The 21,502-nt window shown below is 49.9% G+C and overlaps 1 protein-coding gene across 3 annotated transcripts; it reads right to left on the bottom strand.

Moving 5' to 3' along the window:
- Nucleotides 1-434: 434 nt before the first annotated feature.
- On the bottom strand, nt 435-14,793 carry NECAP2 (NECAP endocytosis associated 2). 3 transcript variants are annotated; one of them, XM_060015181.1, is made up of 8 exons: nt 14,667-14,793; nt 12,003-12,103; nt 9,634-9,738; nt 9,467-9,548; nt 8,381-8,489; nt 5,989-6,166; nt 2,513-2,615; nt 435-1,739 (listed from the first exon to the last, which is right to left on the bottom strand). In XM_060015181.1, the coding sequence occupies exons 1-8, from the start codon at nt 14,756-14,758 to the stop codon at nt 1,541-1,543; spliced, it is 969 nt and encodes a 322-aa protein (XP_059871164.1). In that variant the 5' UTR covers nt 14,759-14,793; the 3' UTR covers nt 435-1,540. The 3 variants fall into 3 exon arrangements, with proteins under 3 accessions (XP_059871164.1, XP_059871179.1, XP_059871172.1); XM_060015196.1 differs by having other exon boundaries at nt 435-686; XM_060015189.1 differs by having other exon boundaries at nt 1,530-1,698.
- Between the last annotated feature and the right edge of the window lie 6,709 nt (nt 14,794-21,502).

The raw sequence follows: 21,502 nt of genomic DNA, 5'->3' as shown, positions 1-21,502 counted from the left end.
TCCTCCCTTAGACAGTTTATTAGCCAGAGTGGCCATTTCTATAACCAACAACAAAAATGCATCTTTCTTACAGAACCCAGACATGACAAGCACCAAGGCCTTTATCTTATTTTTTGGCCTCTGTGTGCCCAGATACCCTTACTATTTAGGAAGATGCTTCTATGGGGAGGTCTTGGTGGGAGGCAGGACTCTCCTCCCACATTAGAAGGCAAGGAGCCCAGAATGTCCCAGAATGGCAGAAAGACTGTCTCTTCTATGTGGAAGGGAAATTGCTGGTTGCCTTAGGGCAAGAGGGCCAAATTCCCCTATTTTGGCCAATCTGTCACCATGGCCCTAGACTTTTAAGTCTGGACAAATGCTCAGTGGTGAGAGGTGGCTGAGGCATCCTGGAGGGTTTGGCAGCCATGCTGCCAAAAACACTTCCATCTCTGATGTACACTGACAGAGTAGAAATATTTATTTTTCATCTTAGAAATCTGGTCCCACAAAGGGGCTAACACTTCAGTTCATCATCTTGACCCTTCAAAAAAAGAAATCTTTCAATTAAGAGGTAACGTACGTCGATAAAAGCAATTTTAGAGGTTGTGCTCAGATAAAATTATTTCTTATAAAATTATTTCTTATAAACCAGGCAACTCTAGACTTCAGGTTGCTTCAGAACTCCTTCTGTCTTTCATGTACAGTCCCTGAAGAAGAAAAGAAAGTAAGAGGTTGTCTGCAGACAAGGCACTTCAGAAACCACCCAGGAGAAAACCCAAGTCCGCCAGGAACTGCACTGTGAGCCCAGAGAGCTGCCAGCGAACGGGAAGGCCAAAGCCCCACCTGCATGAGAACAGCTGCCACTTTCCAGCGCAAACACTGTCGCACCTGGTTTCCAGCGTCTGCCCAGCCCGGCAAACACGGAAACCAGGCCCCATAGCCGAGATGAACACTGCTTCCTGGGGCTCAGAGCAGCTCCTGCGACTGACAGTGAGGAATGCTTTCAGAGGCCCCTGCGGGCGCAGACTACAGAAGCAAGCCTTTTGCAAAGACAATGAGTTAGTGCAGATCAGCATGTTAGCAAAGCAAGTATCAAAAAAATCTTAAAAGTCTGGATAATACTCTTGATTTCCCTCCTGATTATCTGTCCAAGCTGCAGCCTATAAACCTGCTAGAAATCAGGAAGGAATCCCTCCTCTTAAGGCACCTGACTGGAATGGCTACAGCCAATGGGAGTGAGGAAAGCCCCCCTCCAGACACTGATCACGTGACACCTGTAACCCCCCCCCCCCCGGAGAAGGGGTGATCTGAATCCAGGCAGCACACTCGACCCCTTCTTTTGCTTCAGGGGCTTGTGTTTAACACGAGTCTTTGCGATGGAAGAAGTCTCAGAGTCTCTCTCAAGTCAAGAGGACAGACAGGGACAGGGATCCTGCAACTCTTCTCCCGTGTTCTGGCTGCACGCTCGAATCCCAGGAAACAGCGCGACATGGTGCCCATTTACTGCCTGACACGCCCAGTCTGTCAGGCGAGTTCAGGCAAGGAAGAGGAGAGGAGAGAGTCATGCTCCAAACAGAGGCTGGCCAGGGAGTGCTTCATCCTCCTTCCTTCTGCCCAGATGAGGCAGCTCCTTTCCAGAAGTTGTGTGAGGAAAAGGAGTTGTGCTCAGGTCAGAACTGGACCCAGCCTGTGCCTGGCTGAGTCTGGCTGGAGGTGGACCTGGAAAGGTTAGATAGGGAGGGGTGGGAGATTTCAGATATCTGAAAATACAAAGCAGATAAGACGGGACTTATTTCTGGGCAGAAAGAGCTCCAAAAGGCCAGTCCCCGAATGTTCTAGAACAGGGGTCAGCAAACTACAGCCCAGGACTAGACCAAATCTAGTCCTCTGCCTTTTTTAGTAGGTAAAGTTTCATTTGTACAGAGCCATGCTCATTCATTTATATACTGTCTGTGGCTGCTTTTGAGCTACAAGAACAGTGCTGAGCAGCCGGAACAGAGACCACATGGTCTGCACAGTCTAAACTATTTGCTTCCTGGTCCTTTATAGAAAATGTGTGCTGACTCCTGTCCTAGAGCTTGTCCACATAAACAACTGTGTGACTAGTATTTAGCATCTCTTCACCCTGACACCAAGTAAAGGCTCGAAATTTTAAGGAAGCAGAAAAGGCAAGAGACCCTGCCTCAGAGGTCCCATGACAACGGGCCAAGGCCAGAACCCAGGTTAACTCTCAGCCCAGTATCCTAGGGTAGCTGCAGGGGAGGAGGGGAAGAGGGAGGTACTGGTGACAAGCCAAAGCACTTGGTGAGGTGGTTTAAAGACCAGAAAGAGTTGCAGAAGGTGGCTCCAGGCCACCCAGCAGTGGACACCAGCAAAAAGCCTTCCCGGAGAGAAACATGCCTCCCAAAGTGGGCACTCTGGGGCTCTGTCCTCTGGCTGGCCGGAAAATGTCTGAACCAGAGCTGTTGCTCCCAGGTTTTTGAGAGAAAGAGCCTTGGCCCCAGTCCCCCACAGAGAACATGACCCTCCTCACCCTGTGGATTTGGTAAAGTCTCCCCAGATGTCGGCGGTGGCAGTAGCGGCAGGCTTGGGCTGCGGCCAGGACACAGTGGCACCTCCAATTGATGTCTCCAAGTCTGAAGGGAAGGGAGAGAAGAGAAGGAGACAGAGGAGTCAGAGATCTCCCCTCTTGGTTGTCTCAGTGACCCCGAAATCAGACTCGAGATTCCAGGTGACTGAGAAAGACATATGCGGAGAGACGTGCTTTGGGGCAACAAAACACCTACAAGCAGCCACATTTCCACTGTCTTCTTACGAGCCCTTGAGGGGCTCCTGGAGACAGCAGAAGGCCACACACCCGGTGGAGGGGAGGGGTACCAGCAAGGGCGAGTCACACACCATCGCCTGTACCTGAGGCTGACCTCGTTTCAACCGTTTATGTTGGAAATCTGTTTAAAATTTACTATCTCCTGCCCTGACCTCTTGGATGGAGAATGCCCACCAAAACCACAAGGTCATCTTCATATAAAGTCCTCAGTCCAGAGTCTGCATCAACAAGCTGAGACAATTCTGTGCCAGACAAGTACCAAGTGCTGGGAGCCAAACTGGTTAGGGGCTGGGGAGAGCCTTCCAGAAGTAACAAAGAAGTGGGCATCTGTGTGTATCTTTTTTTTCTAAGTGTGTGTGTATGTGCAGTATTGTGGGGAGCTGAGGGCTGCACTGTAGGCTTTTGGCCTCTGGACCTCTCCCACTATTAGACTTGATTCCGCAATTTCTCTTGTTATATTTCGCCAGTTTATCCTTTTTACTGAACACGTGAACTAGTTTCTACCATTTTACTTCGTATTTTCTGTTTACCTTGCTTAATTTCTTTTCTAATTTCCTACTTTTCATAAGAATGATAAAGTTTAATTTACTCCTTTTGGCTTTTTTTTAATCCCTGGGCTGTTTTGGAAGCTATGGATAGCATTATCAGTCTTTCCATATCTACTGCTTAGAATGCCTAGAGTTCCACCATTTTTAGTTATACAGCTGCGTGTATCTCTTCACTGGGGTGGGTGGCATGATGGGGCACCAGTGCTGCTTTTGTGTCTTTCTGGCACCTCCCCCAGTGCTGCCAGCTGTCCTTTCTGAAGGGCCTGTGCCTGCCACCCTCCACCTTCCCACCAATTTGCTACGTCTAGGGACTTCCCTGGAGGTCCAGTGGTTAAGACTCTATGCTTCCACTGCAGGGAGCGCAGGTTCGATCCTCGTCAGGGAACTAAGATCCTGCATGCCACGTGGTGTGGCAAAAAAAAAAAAAAAAAAAAAAAATTTTTTTTTTTTTTTTTTTTGCTATGTCTAATGTGCTCTGGGCTGGGAAACCAGATAAAACTAGGGCCCTCCACAGTTTAGTTTTGCAGTTCACCAAGTGCCTAACGGACATTATCTCATTTGAACCTCATCACAGTCACTGGAGGAAGACAGGCCAGGATCAGCTGTTTGACTTTATGCAGGTTACTTAAGTCTCAGTTTCCTTATCTCTAAAATAGACAGTAACAGTGACTACTTCATAAGACTGACTGGTCTGAGGATTAAATAAGTTAATATATGTGGAAGGCTTAGAACAGGCCCAGCAAACAGTGATGATAATGACGACAACATCACTAAAATGCGAGCTAACATGCAGCGAGTGCTTACAATGTTCCAGGCGTTGTTCTGAGTGCTGTATGTGGATTGGCTCATCGGATCCACACAAGAAACCTGTACTGTAGGGATCATTACTACCCCCACCCTACAGATAAGAAAATTGAGGAACAAAGTAGTAGGCAATTTTCTGAATTTGAACTCAGCCAGTCTGATTTTGGAACATAGAGTAAGTGCTCAAAAAATGTTAGCTATTCACAACTCTCATTACATGACACCATTTTGTTCGTAAACATGCCAACTGCCTGTCTTACACATTAAAACATAAGGCCTTGAGAGCAAGGACTTGGGCTGTACCTGTAGTATCAAAAGGATCTCAAACACTACCTGGCACATAGCAGGATCTCCAAACTGGCCATTAAAAATGCACCAGCAGGGCTTCCCTGGTGGCACAGTGGTTGAGAGTCCGCCTGCCGCTGCAGGGGACACGGGCTCGTGCCCTGGTCCGGGAAGATCTCACATGCTGCGGAGCGGCTGGGCCCGTGAGCCATGGCTGCTGAGCCTGCGCGTCCGGAGCCTGTGCTCCGCCACGGGAGAGGCCACAATAGCGAGGCCCGCGTACCACAAAAAAAAAAAAAAAAAAAGCACCAGCAACGGAGGGACGGCCTAGGACAGTGGCTCTCAGACCTTAGTAAGCACACAAATAACGTTAAGTATGCAGAGTCCTGCCCCTGTCCCTGGTGATGCCAAGGCAGGTGGTCCTCTGACCTTACTCTGAGAATAACTGCTAGGGTCCAGGCAGGGGTGCTCCCTGACTGCTACTCCGGCCACCCTGCTAGATTAAGGTATTTCCCACAGGGCTGAGGTTTGAAGCCTGACCTCCAGATAGGGGAGCCAATGTCCATGACCATTAAAAGGGCAAGAAAGCAGGCTTCTTGTCTGGATCCTGCCCCCCATTCCCCCAAGATGCTGGTGAGAGCTGTGTGGAGAAAGCGGGCTGGTGACAGTCACCCAGCCTGGGGAAGGCCAGGAGCATCAAGCCGTGCTGGGCAGGCAGGGCAGGGACATTGAAGGACTGGGCTGGCATCCCAGCACTGCCAGAGGCTGGCACTAGACACTAACTTCTGGAATCCCAGGGTCTCCAAAAGGCATTCCCTACAACCTGGAACAAGCACCAGTGCACCTGCTGGGGGAGCTGCCTCCCAGCTTTCTAGCGCCAAACAGCCTCACTGAGGAGCTTGCTTCAAACTAAATCTCCAATTTTATTTCCCACCACTCACCTTGGAACACTTATGCTGCCTTCATCTCCCTAAACACAGCCAGTGTTTTAAACATTAAAAGTCTAAGCCTTATTCACGCTCTTCTTCTGTCTGGAATGGCAAGTGTCCCCAGCCCCAATCTTCTTCCCTCAAGGTCCAGTTCAATGCCACCTCTTCCATGAAGCCTCCCCAGATCATGCTGGCTGGTAGTTACTCTGGTCCCCATACGTTTGGTCTCTGTGCCCATGACTCCTCTCTCCTACTATGCTGAGCTCCCTGTGAGCAGAGACCATGTCTCCATCACTTACTCACTCACTCAGTGAGCAGCCTCTGAGAACCAGGAACCCACATGCTGATGATTTCACAGCAACAAATGAGTTGTAGCCCCTGCCCATCATGGGGGACAGACGCCCTGAAGGGGTAAGTGGTGGGAAGAGAGGAAGCCCTTACCCAGTGTGGACAGGACCAGCTTTGTGGCACCCACCTTCCAGTTTGTCACACACGGGTACTAAGTGTGACCAGTGTGAGTGAAGGAGGGAAAGCCATGGGGCCCCACCTGCCAGAGAGGAAGAAGAACCCAAAGGTGCAGGTTTAGCACCAAGAATAGTCACCCTCGAGCACTGACCTGAACTGGGAGCAACTGCTGGCTGGACAATGGATGCCGCCACAGACAACTGCTCCCCAGGGGGAGGGATCAGGGTGGAGGTTTTCCCCCCTGGGGGAGGGGGAAGCAGGCTCAGTCCTCCTGTGCTGGCGGGCCGGGCTCGGGGAGGCCCAGCTGCTCCTTCCTTCTTCTTCATGTTCTAAAGAGAGGGCAGGAATGCGAATCAGTCAGTTCTGCTGGAGTGCCTCTGCGATCAGAAAACTTCAAGAGGAGGCCCAAGGTGACCCCTGGGCCCCAAACGTCCGTATCACCAAAAGATGGTCAAGAGCCATCCATCCAACACTTCCATTGTTATGGGGTGTATTCAATGCATCACAATTCTAAAGCTATCACAAATGCTTTTAATTTAAAAACTCAGCACCCGACTTCATTAATCATCAGGGAAATGCAAATCAAACTACAATGATATACCACTACACACCCACCAGGACGGCTAAGACGTAGCATATCAAGCACTGACAAGGGTATGGAGCAACCAGAACACTCACATTCTGCTAGTGGAAGTGTAACCAGAGAAAACCACGTTGAAAAACTGGAAGGATCTTTAAAGCTGAACGTATGAACCGACACCCCTGCCATTCCACTCCTACATGGACCCAACAGAAATGCATACACATGTGCACCAAAAGACGCACATTTGAACATTCACAGCAGAACTACTTGCAATAGCCCCAAAATGGAAACTACCTACATGTCCACCATCAGTTAAATGGGTAGATACTGGGATACATTCTCATAACGGAGCATGCCACAACGAGAATAAAGCAACTACACAGAACAATATGGATGCTCTCACAAATACTACAGAGTAAAGGAAAGGAGTCATACACAAAAGGGTATGAAGTGTATGAGTCAATTAATAAAACACTCAAAACAAAACCTAGGGTGTTCAAAGTCAGCACAGTGGCCACTCCATCCTGTGCGAGAGAGCAGGAGAGGGGCTTCCAGAGTGCTGAGAATCACCCACTTTCTTGATCTGGGAGCTAGTTTGTAGGGGTAAACCTGGTTTTTAAAAATTCACTGAGTTCTACATTTATAACGCGTGTACTTTTCTGTACGCGCATTATACTTCGACAAAACATTTAAAAAAGAAAAACAAAAACCTGAACACCCAGGTGAACCAGAAACCAGAGTAGCTCAAAGGTGAAGACGACGTGGTTCCCACCTTGTCAGGAGAGCAGCAGCTTAATCACGTGCTGAGACCACAGCCTGAAGGCAAAAGCCCTCAAAGACCTGGGCGTGAGCCCAGCTGTGCCAGTTATTTCTAGCTCTACGACCCTGGGCAAGACCCTCAAGCTCTCTAAACCTCAATTTCCCCACCTATAAAAGGGGAGGATGTTTAATTCACACGAGAAGTACCTAAAAAAACACTACCTGGCACAGAGCTGATGCTCATTAAATGTTAGTTTCCTCCCAGCAAGATAGAGATTCACATCCCCAACAGTTCACTGGACATGACCTGGATTTTCTCTTAAGGGCCAGCTGGCCAACTTCAAGGGTCCCAAACCATCACCAGCATGAAGCAGAAAAGAGGAGAAAGAGATAGTAAGTAAAGAGGAAGAGCGTTATTTTAGGGTTACAAACTTTCTTCAGAAAACAAATCCACGGGGTCCTTGGTTCCCCCAAATCACTCATCTCCACCCCCGTAGCCAGGTAAAGGCCAAGTCATGGCTGTCCAGCCCAGCTCGACCTTTCCCTCTTCTCAACAGGAGCTAACGGGGGAAAGCCAGATGTAGGGCAGCTCAGGACAAGACACAGGGAGCCAGGACACCACCACCAGCAGAAGCTGTCCATGACTCCCAGTGCCCACCCTCGAGGCTTTCCTGCCCAGAGTGCTACCAAATCTTCTTTCCTCAAGGCTCAGACCAAGACACAGCTTGGGATGAGCACACTGACCCCCCACCCCACCCCAGCCCCCAAAGCCAGGACAGAAACACCAGCTCTGGCAGCAAGTGACTGACGTTCCTTAAAGCAGAGGCTTGGCACATGCCGTTCCCTCTGCCTGAACCACCCTTTGACCCCTCTTCCCTTGCTTACAGGTCGCTTCTGCAAGGAAGCCTTCCTTGGTTCCCCCTAACTCTGGACTGCACGCTCCTCCTCTAGGAGCTCATGGCACTGAAGACATCCCTAGGTCGTAGAACCATCCCGCCATGTTGTAATCACACCCAGACTCCCCCCATCTCAGCTCAACTCTGAGCTCTATGACAGCAGAGCCCTTTCGTTCGCCCCCAGCACAGTACCTGGCACCAGGCAGCTGCTCAATAAACATGTGCTGAACTGTGAGAAAAGAGTGATGGGCTCTGGGCTGGGCTTGGTGTGGTGGCCGTGACAGCCAAGTGAGGGGGGGACTCACTGCAATGTTGAGCTTGATGGTCTGGCCCTCCTTGAAGCTTAGGTCCAATTTGGGACCTTGATCTGGGTTCTCAGCTTGTTTTGCAAATTCACACTGCTGTTTCACCCACCTGGGGAGAGAACAGGAAGGAAAAGGTGAGGAGGAGGCGAGCTGCCCTGCCTTCACGCACTCACTTCATTCATACCTGCCACCAGTCCAGGACGAGGCTTTTACTGCAGCAGCGGGGCAGAAACTGAGAGCAGCTTGGGAGTTAGGTGTGAATTTAAATCCTAGTGCTGACGCATACGCAGCTGCACGCACGTCAGTTTCCTCATCAGCAAAATGGGATGACAACTCTCTATGCCTTAAAGACTGCTATGAAAATCATGAGGTCACTTATGTAGAGAGTCCTAACACTGGTCTTTAGGAAATCTGAGAACCTGGCCATCTCCTCCTCAGCATGTGGCATGAAGACTAAGACAAGTTCTCCACATCCTTCCAGGGGCTTAAAAAGTAGATGGTGAGACAGGACAAGTGCCCAGAAAGTACTGAAAGCAACCAAAAAGGTCTCCTACCCTCCATACACCCCTCTTAGTAGCCACCCGAAGCAGAGAAGAGCTAGAGGGGCCCACGAGAGCAGCTGCACACTCCCCGCAGCCAGAGGTGGAGGCCTGCAGATGGCAGGCGAGAAGGCTTTCCTGCCCATTTAGCTTCAGAAAGCACCACCAGGGTGTGTGCTGAGTGGCCTGGGAATCCGAGCACTGCTTATCACAGCATGGAGGGACAGCCCCAGAAAGGCCAAAGGAGCCTGACAAGGACTCTGGCCGCTCAGGGGCCTGATGAGGGAAGAGATGTGACACCTCAAAGGCTGGGCCAGCTGACTGGGATGGCAGAGATGCACCTCGGGTAAAGGGAATGACTTCAAAGCAGAGATGAGGACTGGCAGAGCGCAGAGAAGGTGACCTGCCCCGAAGGAGAAGTGAGTTTTCCTGAGGCTCTGCTGGCAGACGTACCACACACCACCGCCTGGGTATCCTAACCTGGGAGACCATTCTGTCCGGGGAGAGAGGGAGGAGGCATGAGTATGTGTCTCCTGGAGCCACTCACTTGAAATGGTCCTGCAAGGCAACATTGAAGTCAAAGGCATCACCTCGGTCCCCGAAGCCAATTCCAATAAACGCCCGTCGCCCTGGGGGACAACACACGATCAATCCCACTTCCCAGAGGCAGAGAAAACCCTTCTCAGAGGAAGAAGCTCCAAGTCCCATGCGTACCGTTTCCATCTTCGATGCGGATAACGAAGTACCTGCTGGAATCCATCACGCTCTCCACAGCTGTGCCTGGAAACTGATCCACTGGGGCCTGAGCAAAGAGCTCCCCTGAAAGCATAAGGGAGGGTGAGCCTTGAGGACCCCCCAGACTGTTTCTATCACATGACTGGGGCCTTTTCCTGAGAGGCAGATGGGCAAACCTGACTCTGGGTTTCAAGTCAAATCCACTTTGGCCGAAGGGAAAACAGAGGAACATAACCAAGGAGAGGTTTAAGTCAGAGGTGGCTTACAGGTCAGATCCACTCACAGTTTCAGCATTTTCAATTTAACTGCCAAACACTTCAAAATCAGATTACTTGTAAAATAATCCAGATGTCTGGCTTCTCTTAAAATCAAAAGCTCTAGCAACGCTGGGCCTCCATTTCTACATGAGAACGATGGGCTGGAGCTGCTGGCCACTCATTCCACCTGCCTCAGCCATTCACAGCCACGGCCTGCACCCCCAGGGCCCTGGCTCACGGAGATCATACCTTCAGAAAAGACCTGGTGCCTGAGGCAGGCCTCCAGAGGAGCAGGTGAACCCAGTGGAAAGGGGGGAGGGTTTTTGCACTCACAGAAGAATCTGAAGCCAGTGGATTTAATCTAATCTCAGGCCAAAAGAGTGACTGCTTTTAAAAGGAGCTCTTGTGAAATGCATCCCCTCATTACCTACGGCTCTCCAGGGTGCAGTGCAGCACACACCTTCTGTGAACATTTACGACTCGCATCATTTTTGCGTGTGCTGATCTCAGTTGACGTTTTAAGTATTTAACCAATAGTTTCTACTAAGTCCTATGGTTCAGAGGTGACTGTGTAATTAAGGCTGAACTGAATCCAAATCGGTGGCCTGAGTCTGTAGCTTCTTGTTAATTTCTCTGTCCTCTCTAGTTCTGTACCTGGGGACTGGGATTCACCTGGATGCCTTCAGCCTAGAGCAGTGGTTCTCCACCATGGCTGATTTGTCCCTCCCTTCCACCAAGGGACATCTGGCAATATGCGGTGACATTTTTGTTTGCCACAACTTGGGGGGTGCTACTGGCATCTAGTAGGTAGAAGTCAGGGATGGTGCTAAATATCTGAAATATGACTTAGACCACAACACTCAGCTGGCCCCAAATGTCACTAGTGCTGAGGCTGAGACGCTCTGGCCTGGAGTGATTGCAAAGTGAGAGACGAGCACGACCCAGTGGGCATGACCTCAAGCTAAGAGCGTCCTGGGGTGGGTCCTGCAGGTGAGGCTCAGCTTTGAGCAGTGGCTGGTACCCCAGGTGTGTACCTTAAAGTCAGTTCCCAAGGCCCCTAGAGAACAGGTGTTGCCATTCCCTTGTGACACCTCCTGGGACAACCCAGCAACTCTGACAGCCAGAGTTCTCTGGCCTAGCCACAGCAGCTGTCCCTTCAAACTCCTCTGCCACCAATGCTCAGTCATGCTCAAAACAAATCAATGCTTTGGGTCACCCTGGAGTTCACAAAGCATTCGGATAAATATGTGCTCACTTTGTATTTCCAACAACCTTGTGAAGCAGGAGCTAATGTGAGCCCCATTTCACCAAAAAGGAGGCCAAGGTGCCAAAGGTCACGTGGCTGCCCAAGGTCCCACAGTTCAGACAAAAGTGATGCAGACCTGAGAAGAGGCAGCCGGTTCTGCCTATGAATCTCGGCATTTTATTTGCCCCACAAGGAAAATCTCTACATCTTAGAAAAAATAAATGACCGAATGCCGGGGCATCTGCGCCCGATTCCGGCTCTGGCTGCGGGGGCTGGCACTATTCCAGGCCACGCTGCCCTGCACAGCTCACCCAGAGGCCCTGGTGGTGCAGGACTTCAGAGAGATTTCACCAAAGGTGAGAACTGCCAGCTGACCCCAGCACAGCCCAGCTTGGCTTGTCCTCTCACCACAGAAAGAGCTGAGAAGGACAGTTTCCAGTTCTTTCAGTTAATGGGTGTGGTCAACCTGGGAGGTTACCATTTGGTCGATAAGCAGAATTCCTGATTAAGAACCCGAGCTCAGCAGCAGAGGGCTATGCGTCTTCACCCGGCTTATCTTCCAGGCAAGCTCCGGAGCTTCCTACTTGGGACCAACCTGCATGTCTTCTCTCCCTGGGCTCCAAAATTAGTATTTTCTTAAGGATGCCCAAAAGAACAGGTGCTTGACAGGAAATACTTCCTTTTAAACTAAAGGCTGGGGGAATGGAAGCGGCTTGTAAGTATACCCGGGCCTTTGATTTCCAGGACAGGGCCCCACGATCCCTGAGTGGCTTGGCCAGGCTCGGGCCACCCATCCCTTCACAAAGTGGGAGGTATGGTACCACGCAGACCTCCCTTGCCTTTACCTGAGGTCCTGTCCTCCAGCTTGATGTAGGCCACCTGCCCTTTTGCAGTGATCCGCAGCCGGCCACTCCATGATGGCTGGTCCAGCTGCCATTCCGCAGCCCTAAATGGACAAAAACCATTGTGCCTCTGCCAGAGGTTCCTGCTCCACTACTCCAATGCTGGGGGTGGGAATGGGAAGGACATGTGGGCTGCTCGCTCCAGACCAAAGGTTGGCAAACGTTTTGAGAGAAGAGCCATACGATCTCTGTCCTAACTACTCACTCTGCTACTGCAGAGGGAAAGCAGTCATGGTGCATGAACATGTGGGTGCTTTAATTATTTTAACCAAATATTTTCTACTGAGCATGGCTGTATTTCAGTGAAACTTTATGGACAACCTGAATTTCATACAATTTTCCCATTATGGAATATTCTTTCAAATTTTCCCCAATCACTTAAAAATGTAAAAACCATTCTTAGCTTATGAGGCAAACAAAAACACAGTGGGTCGTAGTTGGCCAACCCCAGTTTCAGATTATAGAGACTGTCTCTGGAGTAGGATTCCAGTTTTCTTTCTGTAGAGAAAGCAGCTACCAGGGCCCATGGTTTGTTTATGACACTGCTAGGCTGCAGTGGTCAGAGCAAACATTTGGGACCACTGAGACCATCTTGAAGGAAAAGGAGAGAGGGGAGCAATCATCAGTAGAAGAGAAAAGGAGAGCAACAGGACATGTGGGATAAGTGAATGAGCATTCAAGAAATACATTCTCAAAGGTATCCTAAGAAGAAATAAACCCAGGAAACCACAGACCTATCACAATGGCCTCTTTTGGCTCTTTTAAAGTATTAACTTCATATTTTAGTTCTAAGCAGCAGCTCAGTAAAACCCCCAAAAGCAAAAACCTTGGGTGTTTCCAAGAGGCTTTTCTTGGAAGTCCCTTAGCGTATGCCAGGACTTGGAGAGATACCATTAACTGGGGACGCAGATTGTTTTGAAGGCCACACAAATGCAGACTCTCGATTCACAAGTCAGCTGACTCAGCTTCAGTTCCTCTTATTGGGGCAGGAGGCCTTAGACTCAAGATAAGCAGAGTTCTGAGGCTGAAGGGCAGGGGTTGGCAGTTTCCTCTATGCCAACCTAGCCAGTCCTAACACTTGGTAACCTCGATCTCTTGGGACCAAGAGGGACCAAACTCATCCTACTGAAGGGGATGGGGGCAGATGATCACCTCTGGTTTGATGGCCCATCTCCAGTTTGACGATAGAAAGCAAAATGTTTGTTATTTTACTATTGTTGCTTTCATATTATTTTAAAATTATGTCATGGATGTAGTAAGTATTCAATAAAATATTTGTTCACTAGAGAATCAGCTATAAGGGCTTCCCTGGTGGCACAGTGGTTGAGAATCCGCCTGCCAAGGCAAGGAACACGGGTTTGAGCCCTGGTCCGGGAAGATCCCACATGCCGCACAGCAACTAAGCCCGTGCGCCACAACTACCGATCCTGCGCTCTAGAGACCGTGAGCCACAACTACTGAGCCCGCAAGCCACAATTACCGAGCCTACATGCCACAACTACTGAAGCCTGCATGCCTAGAGCCTGTGCTCCGCAACAAGAGAAATCACTGCAATGAGAGGCCCGCTCGCCACAACTAGAGAAAGCCCGCATGCAGCAACGAAGACCCAACGCAGCCAAAAATTAATGAATTTTTTTAAAAAAAAGAAAAGAAAATCAGCTATAAGCCCACATTAACACAACTGGAAAGTAACAAGAGGCCAGGTATGTGGACACACCACCATTCTTGTGGTGCAGGCCAATCCTGTATTTCCAACTAACTTGGACAAACATTGCTTTCAAGAGCCCACCCCCACCCCCGGTGGCACAAACAGCCATTGGCCAGGTTGTCTGTGTCAGGTACATCATATTTTCTTTTAATATTTTTCTTCTTTTGATACGTGGTGACAAAATGCAAACAGTACAAAGAGATATCAAGTCACAGGAAGTCTCCTTTCAACCTCCATTTTCCTCTGGGGGGATAGTTTCCTGTGTTCCCTTCTACACACTCTACGTTTACAAACACGGGTATTTATTTCTCTCAGGTGAACATTTCACCAGCGAAGTACGGATGGATGCTTCCCAACTGCCACACGCTGTGATAAGGACTGCAGCTCGTGCCAAAGAAGCTGGGCAGGGAGGGGTCCCTGGGCTTTCAACATCAGCTTAAAACTACCCGGGACGAGTTCTTTTGACCGATTCGGGGCTCCCTTTCTTGCCCTCGGGGATTTCTGCCAGTGACAGAGTGCCTTTCCCGAAGGCTTTTCAAGGATCCCTTCAAGGCCATCGGTTAGCTCTGAAAAATATAGGTCTGTGACACCACCACTACTGACCCCGTTTAGGGTCCCTGGCCCACCTGGGTCCCCGGCAGCCCGCTCGGCGCTAGATTCGGCTTTCATGCCTTCCCCGCTGCCGGGAGCCCCATGCGTCAGACTGAGAAAGGCGAAAGTCTGGGTCCTCCTCCCTACTCTGGCCTCGAACTGGAAGAAACCGCAGCATTACCTCCCCGCGCACCCTGCCCCTCGCCCGTCAATTGGCGGGGCCGTCCTCAGCTCCCACAGTGGGCGTGTCGGGGGTGACAGGGAAGGGGTTAGGTGGTGGCTAGCCTGGCCCGGCGGCGGGTGGTCACCTGTAACCACGGTTGGTGGCCCGCGGCGGGATGCGGTAGACGTGGACCTCTGGCTTGACACAGAGAACCGACTCGTACTCGCCTTCCTCCATCTCGACGCCCGGAGCCCGCTGGACTTCCGGCTCCTTCCCCGCCGCGGGGCGGAAGCGGCGCGACTCTATGATCCATGTCAGGCTAGAGCGGCAGCTCGCGGGCCTCGGCCGCTCATCGCCCACGCGCCCTCTGCTGAAGGCTCTGGCTCAAGACATGCGGCGGAGGGACCTAGGAGCTCATTTGATGCGGAGCGGACTAGGGTTGTCTGGGGGCTTTCTCTTCCACGAGGTCTCGCGGGCCTTTGCAAAGAAAACTTTAATACAGATCCCACTGCAATCCATTGTCTGGTTGTGGGTCATCCCCATCGCCTCAACACTTACACCTGGTGTCCAGTTGGCTGAGATTCAAAGCTGTAGCTACCTAGACAGCTCAGCCTGACGCCTCTCTCTCCTCCAGCCTCTGCTTCCCTCGGCTTTTCCTGAATGTCCCGCCATCTCCTGACTCGTAAGCCGCGACTGAGGCTTTTCCTCCTAGAGAAATCCTTACCTGTCCCACCAGCTAAATGCGATGTCCCTACCCTGCCACCCTTATCCTTACCCACTGTGGGCCCAGGGCCCCTGTTGCCTAGACTCAGCAAAAGGTTGTATTCAAAGAAGCAAAGTTTAGTAATAACATAAATAATTTAAAAAGTATCCCAGTCTTAACTTGGATTTCTCACAGAATCTTATAGGAGTTACAATGTCTAACCGGAGTCAAATTCTCAAAATCTCTTCTCCTCCTCTACCATTCTCTCATTCATTACACAAATATTTAATTAAGTGCTTACAATGTGCCAGGTCCTCTGTGGGGCACAGCTGATCCCAAATTCACTGATTTACTGAATGCTCCCAAACTTTCTCCACTCCCTTCTTCCCTCTCCTCTCTCTCTCCTTTCACTCACTCTTTATAAGCTCTTTATTATAGGATTGATCTACCCTCTTAAATTAAAAAAAAAAATTATTGTGGTAAAATATACATAACATAAACTTTACCATTTTAACCATTTTAAGTGTACAATTCAGTGAAATGAACAACAGTCACCACTATCTATTTCTAGAACTTTTCATCATCCCAGACCCTTTACCCATTAAGCAATAACACCCCATTTCCTGCTACCCACCCCCCGCCCCTGGTAATCTCTATTCTACTTTCTGTATATGAATTTACCTATTCCAGGTACCTCATACAAGTGGAATCATACAGAATTTGTCTCTGTGTCAGCTTATTTCACTTAGTATAATGTTTTCAAGGTTCATCCATGTCATAGCCTGTATCAGAATTTCATTCCTTTTAATGGCTAAATGATATTCTATTGTATGGTGTAAAACAATTAATAAACAGAAACTGCAATTAAATAGGAGACCAGAATGGGGAGCTCTTACACCCTGGGATGATAGCAGAGCCCAACAGGAAGAAGAAAGACTCCTCTTCTTTCCTGGCAAGAATTCAGCCAATGAAAAGCCACGAACTCTTTGTTTACTGTATCCTTCTTTTTCCCAACTTCCTTTCCCCCTCTGTGAAAGAGTTCTGCTTCCCTTGCCCCGAGGGAACTTGCACATGGCTGGCCATTGTTGCAGACTCTGAGTTGCAATTCTCTGCTGATCTCATGTAAACCCATCTTTGCTGGAGAAATTCTGGCGGTCTATTTATTTCAGGTCAACAACGGATACACCACATTTTATCCATTCATTTGCTGATGGACATTTGGGTTGTTTCCACCTTTTGGCTATTGTGAATAATGCTGCTGTGGATTACTGGTGAATAATACCTGTTCAAGTCCTTGTTTTCAGTTCTCTTGAGTATATATCTAGAAGTGGACTTGCTGGCCCATATGGTAATTCTATGTGTAGCTTTTTGAGGAACTACCAAACTTTTCCACAGCAGCTGCATTTTCCATTTCCACCAGCAAGGGTCCCAGTTTGCCACATCCTTGCCAATACTTATATTCCATTTCCTTTGATAATAGTCATCCCAGTGGGTATGAAGTTAACCTCTCTTTACGTGAATTGATTTAACTTCTAATTTCAACTTTGCTCCTTACCCTGATTCTGCACAGCAAAGAAGAAATTGAGAAGTGAGATTTCTTCCTCCTAGTTCTTTGTTCCTAACTCATTTTCCTAAAGTCCTGGAGTGGCAGAGACAGAAGTCCCCTTAGAAGCTGGAGGGGAGAGATGTTGAGATGGGAGGGGAGAGCACACTCTCACACTGACAATCTTGTCCCCTCACATTCTCATCATTCTGTTTACATGTCTGCTCTCCCACTAGACTGCAAGCTTCTTCTTTTTTTCTTAAAGGTTTTTTATTTTATTTTATGTGGACCATTTTTAAAGTCTTTATTGAACTTGTTACAACGTTGCTTCTGTTTTATGTTTTGGTCTTTTGGCCATGAGGCATGTGGGATCCTAGCTCCCCGACCAGGGATCGAACCTACACCCCCTGCATTGAAAGGCGAAGTCTCAACCACTGGACTGCCAGGGAAGTCCCTAGACTGCAAGCTTCTTGGATGCAGGACCCTGTCCCTGCCTTTGTGAATCCCTGTATTCAGCAGCACAGGGTCTGGTACAGAGTAAGTGCTCAGTGAATGAATGGGTAAATGAGTGTGTGTGTGTGTGTGTGTGTGTGTGTGCGCGTTCATTTGGTTACATCCCAAAGCCAAGGGGCAATTTGGGAATGAGGCACTGTGTTTCCTCTTTCACACTGTCTTTGCATCAGTATGTGCTGCACAACAGTAGGGGAAAATAGGGTATCCCAGGAGTAAAGCACCTGGACCTTTTGAGTTGGAGAAAATTTCAACTGGGAGAGCATCTAGGACCAGCTCTTAAGAGCTAAACTTTGGGATAGCATCCACCATCAGCACCAAGATCCGTCACTTCCTCTCTGGAAGCCAAGCAGTGTGAAGGTGGCCCACGGTGACTGTTTTTATTTATTTATTTATTTATTTATTTATGGCTGCGTTGGGTCTTCGTGGCTGCGCATGGGCTTTCTCTAGTTGCGGCGAGCGGGGGGCTGCTCTTCGTTGCAGTGCGCAGGCTTCTCATTGCCGTGGCTCCTCTTGTTGCGGAGCACCGGCTCTAGGTGCATGGGCTTCAGTAGTTGTGGCACGTGGGCTCAGTAGTTGTGGCTCGCGGGCTCCAGGGTGCAGGCTCAGTAGTGTGATGCACATGGCATGTGGAATCTTCCCGGTCCAGGGCTCGAATCTGTGTCCTCTGTCTTGGCAGGCGGATTCTCAACCACTGCATCATCAGGGAAGCCCACGGTGACTGTTTTGGGGCTCCCCATGAAGCTGCCCCTGGTAGGACACCTTCCTCTCATGAATCTGGAAGGGAATGCTCACTCTGTGCCAGGGGGCAGCCAGGTTTTACAATGTGTTCAGAGCACTTCCCGTTCAGTTCAGTCTAACAAAGATGGGCATTGAACATCGACTATAGGCCAGGTGCTGGGTGATGGGACCACAGAGATGAGGCCCCCCCAGCTCCTGCCTTCAGGGAGCTAACAGAGAGGAGGAGACAGAGAGAAATGCGGAGTGAAAAGTGCTATGATGGAAGAAACTCACAGGGGGATGTGGGAGCGAAGAGAAGAGAGATCCCACTCAGCCTGGGGGCAGTCAGGGAAGGCTCTCTGGAAGAGGTTACCTTGACACAATAATCCCTGTGAGGTAAGCAGAGCAAGGATTTGTACACAGATGTTCACAAGAGCATTATTCATAATCCAAAAAAGTGGAAACAACCCAAATGTTTATCAACTGATGAATGGATGTACAAAATGGGGAATTCCCTGGTGGCCTAGTGGTTTGAATTCCGGGCTTTCACTGCCATGGCTCAGGTTTAATCCCTGGTTGGGGAACTGAGACCCCACAAGGTGCACGGTGCGGCCAAAAAAAAAAAAAAAAAAAGTATATTGGCCATAAAAAGAATGAAGGGTTGATAGAAGCTACAACACAGATGAACCTTGAAAACATCTGCCCCGTGAAAGCCAGTCACCAAGGACCACATAGTGTATGATTCCATTTAAATGAAATGTCCAGAATAGGCAAGTCTATAGGGACAGAAAGATTAGTGGTTGCCTACGGCTAGGGGTGGGGTGGGAGGACTGAGGTGATGGCTAAGGGGTGTGGGGCTTCTTCTGGGGGTGATGAAAATATTCTAAAATTGGAGTGAGGATTGTCCAATTCTGTGAAGATACTAAAAGCCATTGAATTGTACACTTTAAGTGGACGAGTGGTACAATACATGAATCAAATCTCAATGAAGTTGTGAGGAAGAAAGTGCCCTGAAAGGGGGACAGAGTCTCTATTGGCCACCCACCCCCCTCAATTCTATCCTCAGATCCCATGCCTTTCTGCTAGGGGTGGGGCTTCCTCTTCTCATCTAGATTCTCACAGAGGTTGTAAGCTCCAGATGGGTATGGAGAGGGGGCTGGATCCCCTCCGGAGCCTCTGCCCCCTTAAAACTCCAGCTTGTGGAATACTGGGACCTGAGAATTCTGAGGTTGAGACTGCTCTTTCTGAGGTGGAGACGATGGGGGGGGGTGTTTGAGGGGTCTGGGAGGGGGGCAGGTTTCCCCCAGATGGGTCATCTACCCCTGGGGCAGGAAGGCTCAGAGGAAAGGGGAAGGCTTAGGGAGCCCTAATGGGAGAGAAGGGAGGAACTCCAAGGAGAGAGAGAGGGGCTCGGTCACAGAGCTGACCTCTCTGTGCCAGGTGAGAGCCTTTGGGAGGCTGGAGCTGCACCTGGAGTGGGGGTCACCTGGGAGCGGAGGCTTGTTTGCATTGTGGGGATACAGGCCCAGAGGGTAGGACTGGAGGGTAGGCAAGGCTGGGAGGAAAGGAGAAGGGAGAGGGGATTCGGGTCAGCAGCTGTTAAGGGTACCTCCCCTGTGCCCCTTGTAAACAAACTGTGAGAGCTACCAGACCCCCAGTGTATCCCCAAGGCCTGATGTCACATGTCTGTTAAACAACTGGTGATTGCATGGGTGAGTGAGGGAATGAATTAAGCTTGTTTGGAGGCAAGATAATGTGGTGAGATAAGCAGTCTTGGGAGTCACACAGGCCTGGGTTTGAAGCCGGTTCTTCTGCAGATTTGCTGTGTGGTATTGGACAAGACTCTGGGCTACCCTGAGCCTCCGTTTCCATATCTTTAAAACAGGGCTGAACCCACTGACCTCAAGGACAGGGTGGTTAGAATACCGTTGGCAAACGTGCCCAGCAAATAGAACGTTCCTCCGTGGATGGTGGCCGGCCTGTCATGATTTAAAGTGGAAGAAGCAACATCAAGATCCTCAAGGTCTCACTGATGGGGTAGGATTTACCCTTAGAAACCAGTTAACAGTGAAGAGAGGTCCGTGGCGTCTCTGTAGAAAGGGTGTTGATGTTGCCTCAAAGGAATTCAGAGGCCGGAGAGAGGGCTAAGGTGGTTGGAAGCCTGGAGAAGAGTTGGGAGCTTGAAGGATGGGGGGGGGGGAGGTGCTGGAGAAAGAGAGAGAAGTGGGAAACGAGCAGAGAGGCTGGGGGATCTGCAGGGTTAGGATCGCAGGAGTCTGCCCAGATTAAAACAGAATGTTTGTGTAGGGTGTGGCAGTACAGCCTAATAGGAGGTTGGGTAGGAGAAGCAAAAATAGAGACCCTAGGGGCTTCCCTGGTAGCTCAGTGGTTGAGAATCCGCCTGCCGATGCAGGGGACACGGGTTCGATCCCTGGTCCAGGAAGATCCCACATGCCGTGGAGCAACTAAGCCTGTGCACCACAACTACTGAACCTGTGCTCTAGAGCCCGTGAGCCACAACTACTGAGCCTGCGTGCTGCAACTACTGAAGCCCACGCGCCTAGAGCCCCTGCTCTGCAACAAGACAAGCAACCACAATGAGAAGCCTGCGCACCGCAACGAAGAGTAGCCCCCGCTCGCCACAACTAGAGAAAGCCTGCGCGCAGCAGCAAAGACCCAATGCAGCCAAAAATAAATAAATGAATTTATTTAAAAAAAAATGACCCTAAGAAAGGCTTTAGAAAGGGATGTGTCCAGGGCAGGGTCAGGGTGCTTTGGTGAACTACCTATTGCCATTGGTGACTTTAGGGCCCCCAAGACAGACGTTCCCCACTCCTATTCCTTAGCTCCAAGAAGAACGGAATTTTCCTCTCTAGCAGCAGCAGCCGTGACACTCCTGGGCTCTCTTTATTTTTGTTTTGTTCTGTTTTTGGCTGCGCCGTGCAGCATGCGGGATCTTACTTCCCCGACCAGGGATTGAACCCGCGCCCCCTGCAGTGGAATCGCGGAGTCCTAACCACTGGACCGCCAGGGAATTCCCTCTTGGGCTCTCCTTAAAATGCATCTTAGGATATTAAGGGCTCTGAGAAATCCTGCAGGAAGGAGCCTATTTCATTTTAACTCAGCACTTTCCAGACACATTTGGCCTCAGAACCCTTTTTTTTTTTTTTTGTGGTGTACCTCATGGGACCAATATCCCCAAGAACACCTGTTAGGAAATGCTGCTGTAGGGAAAAGTGTGTGGGTTTTGGGACCCAATAGGCCATGGTTTGATTCCTGCTCTGTGACCTACTTGGTGTTGGACCTCGGGCAGGTCACTTTGTTTCCCAGAGCCTCCTTTTCCCCAGAGTCATCATGAGAATCGGGGAAAACATGTGGGTAACGCATGTGGCTGGCTCTCTGGTCTTGCTGCATGCCTCTCCTATGCCGGGCCTGGTCCTACCTCTTCCCCTGAGCCAGGCTCTCTGCATGACAGACTCCACGTGGGCTGCTGAAGAGGCAGTTG

This window comes from Delphinus delphis, chromosome 1 (assembly GCF_949987515.2).
Source record: "Delphinus delphis chromosome 1, mDelDel1.2, whole genome shotgun sequence".
In the NCBI taxonomy this organism is placed as follows: Eukaryota; Metazoa; Chordata; class Mammalia; order Artiodactyla; family Delphinidae; genus Delphinus; species Delphinus delphis.
The sequence above is the reverse complement of the archived record's forward strand: the minus strand, read 5'-3'. Positions and strand labels throughout refer to the sequence as shown.

Coding starts and splice junctions, on each gene's coding strand:
- NECAP2 (XM_060015181.1), bottom strand. CDS start 14,758: ATGGAGGAAGGCGAGTACGAGTCGGTTCTCTGTGTCAAGCCAGAGGTC. Junction 9,549..9,633: donor CCGCATCGAAGATGGAAACG/GTACGCATGGGA, acceptor GTTGTCCCCCAG/GGCGACGGGCGTTTATTGGA. Junction 1,740..2,512: donor GACTTTACCAAATCCACAGG/GTGAGGAGGGTC, acceptor TTGTATTTTCAG/ATATCTGAAATCTCCCACCC.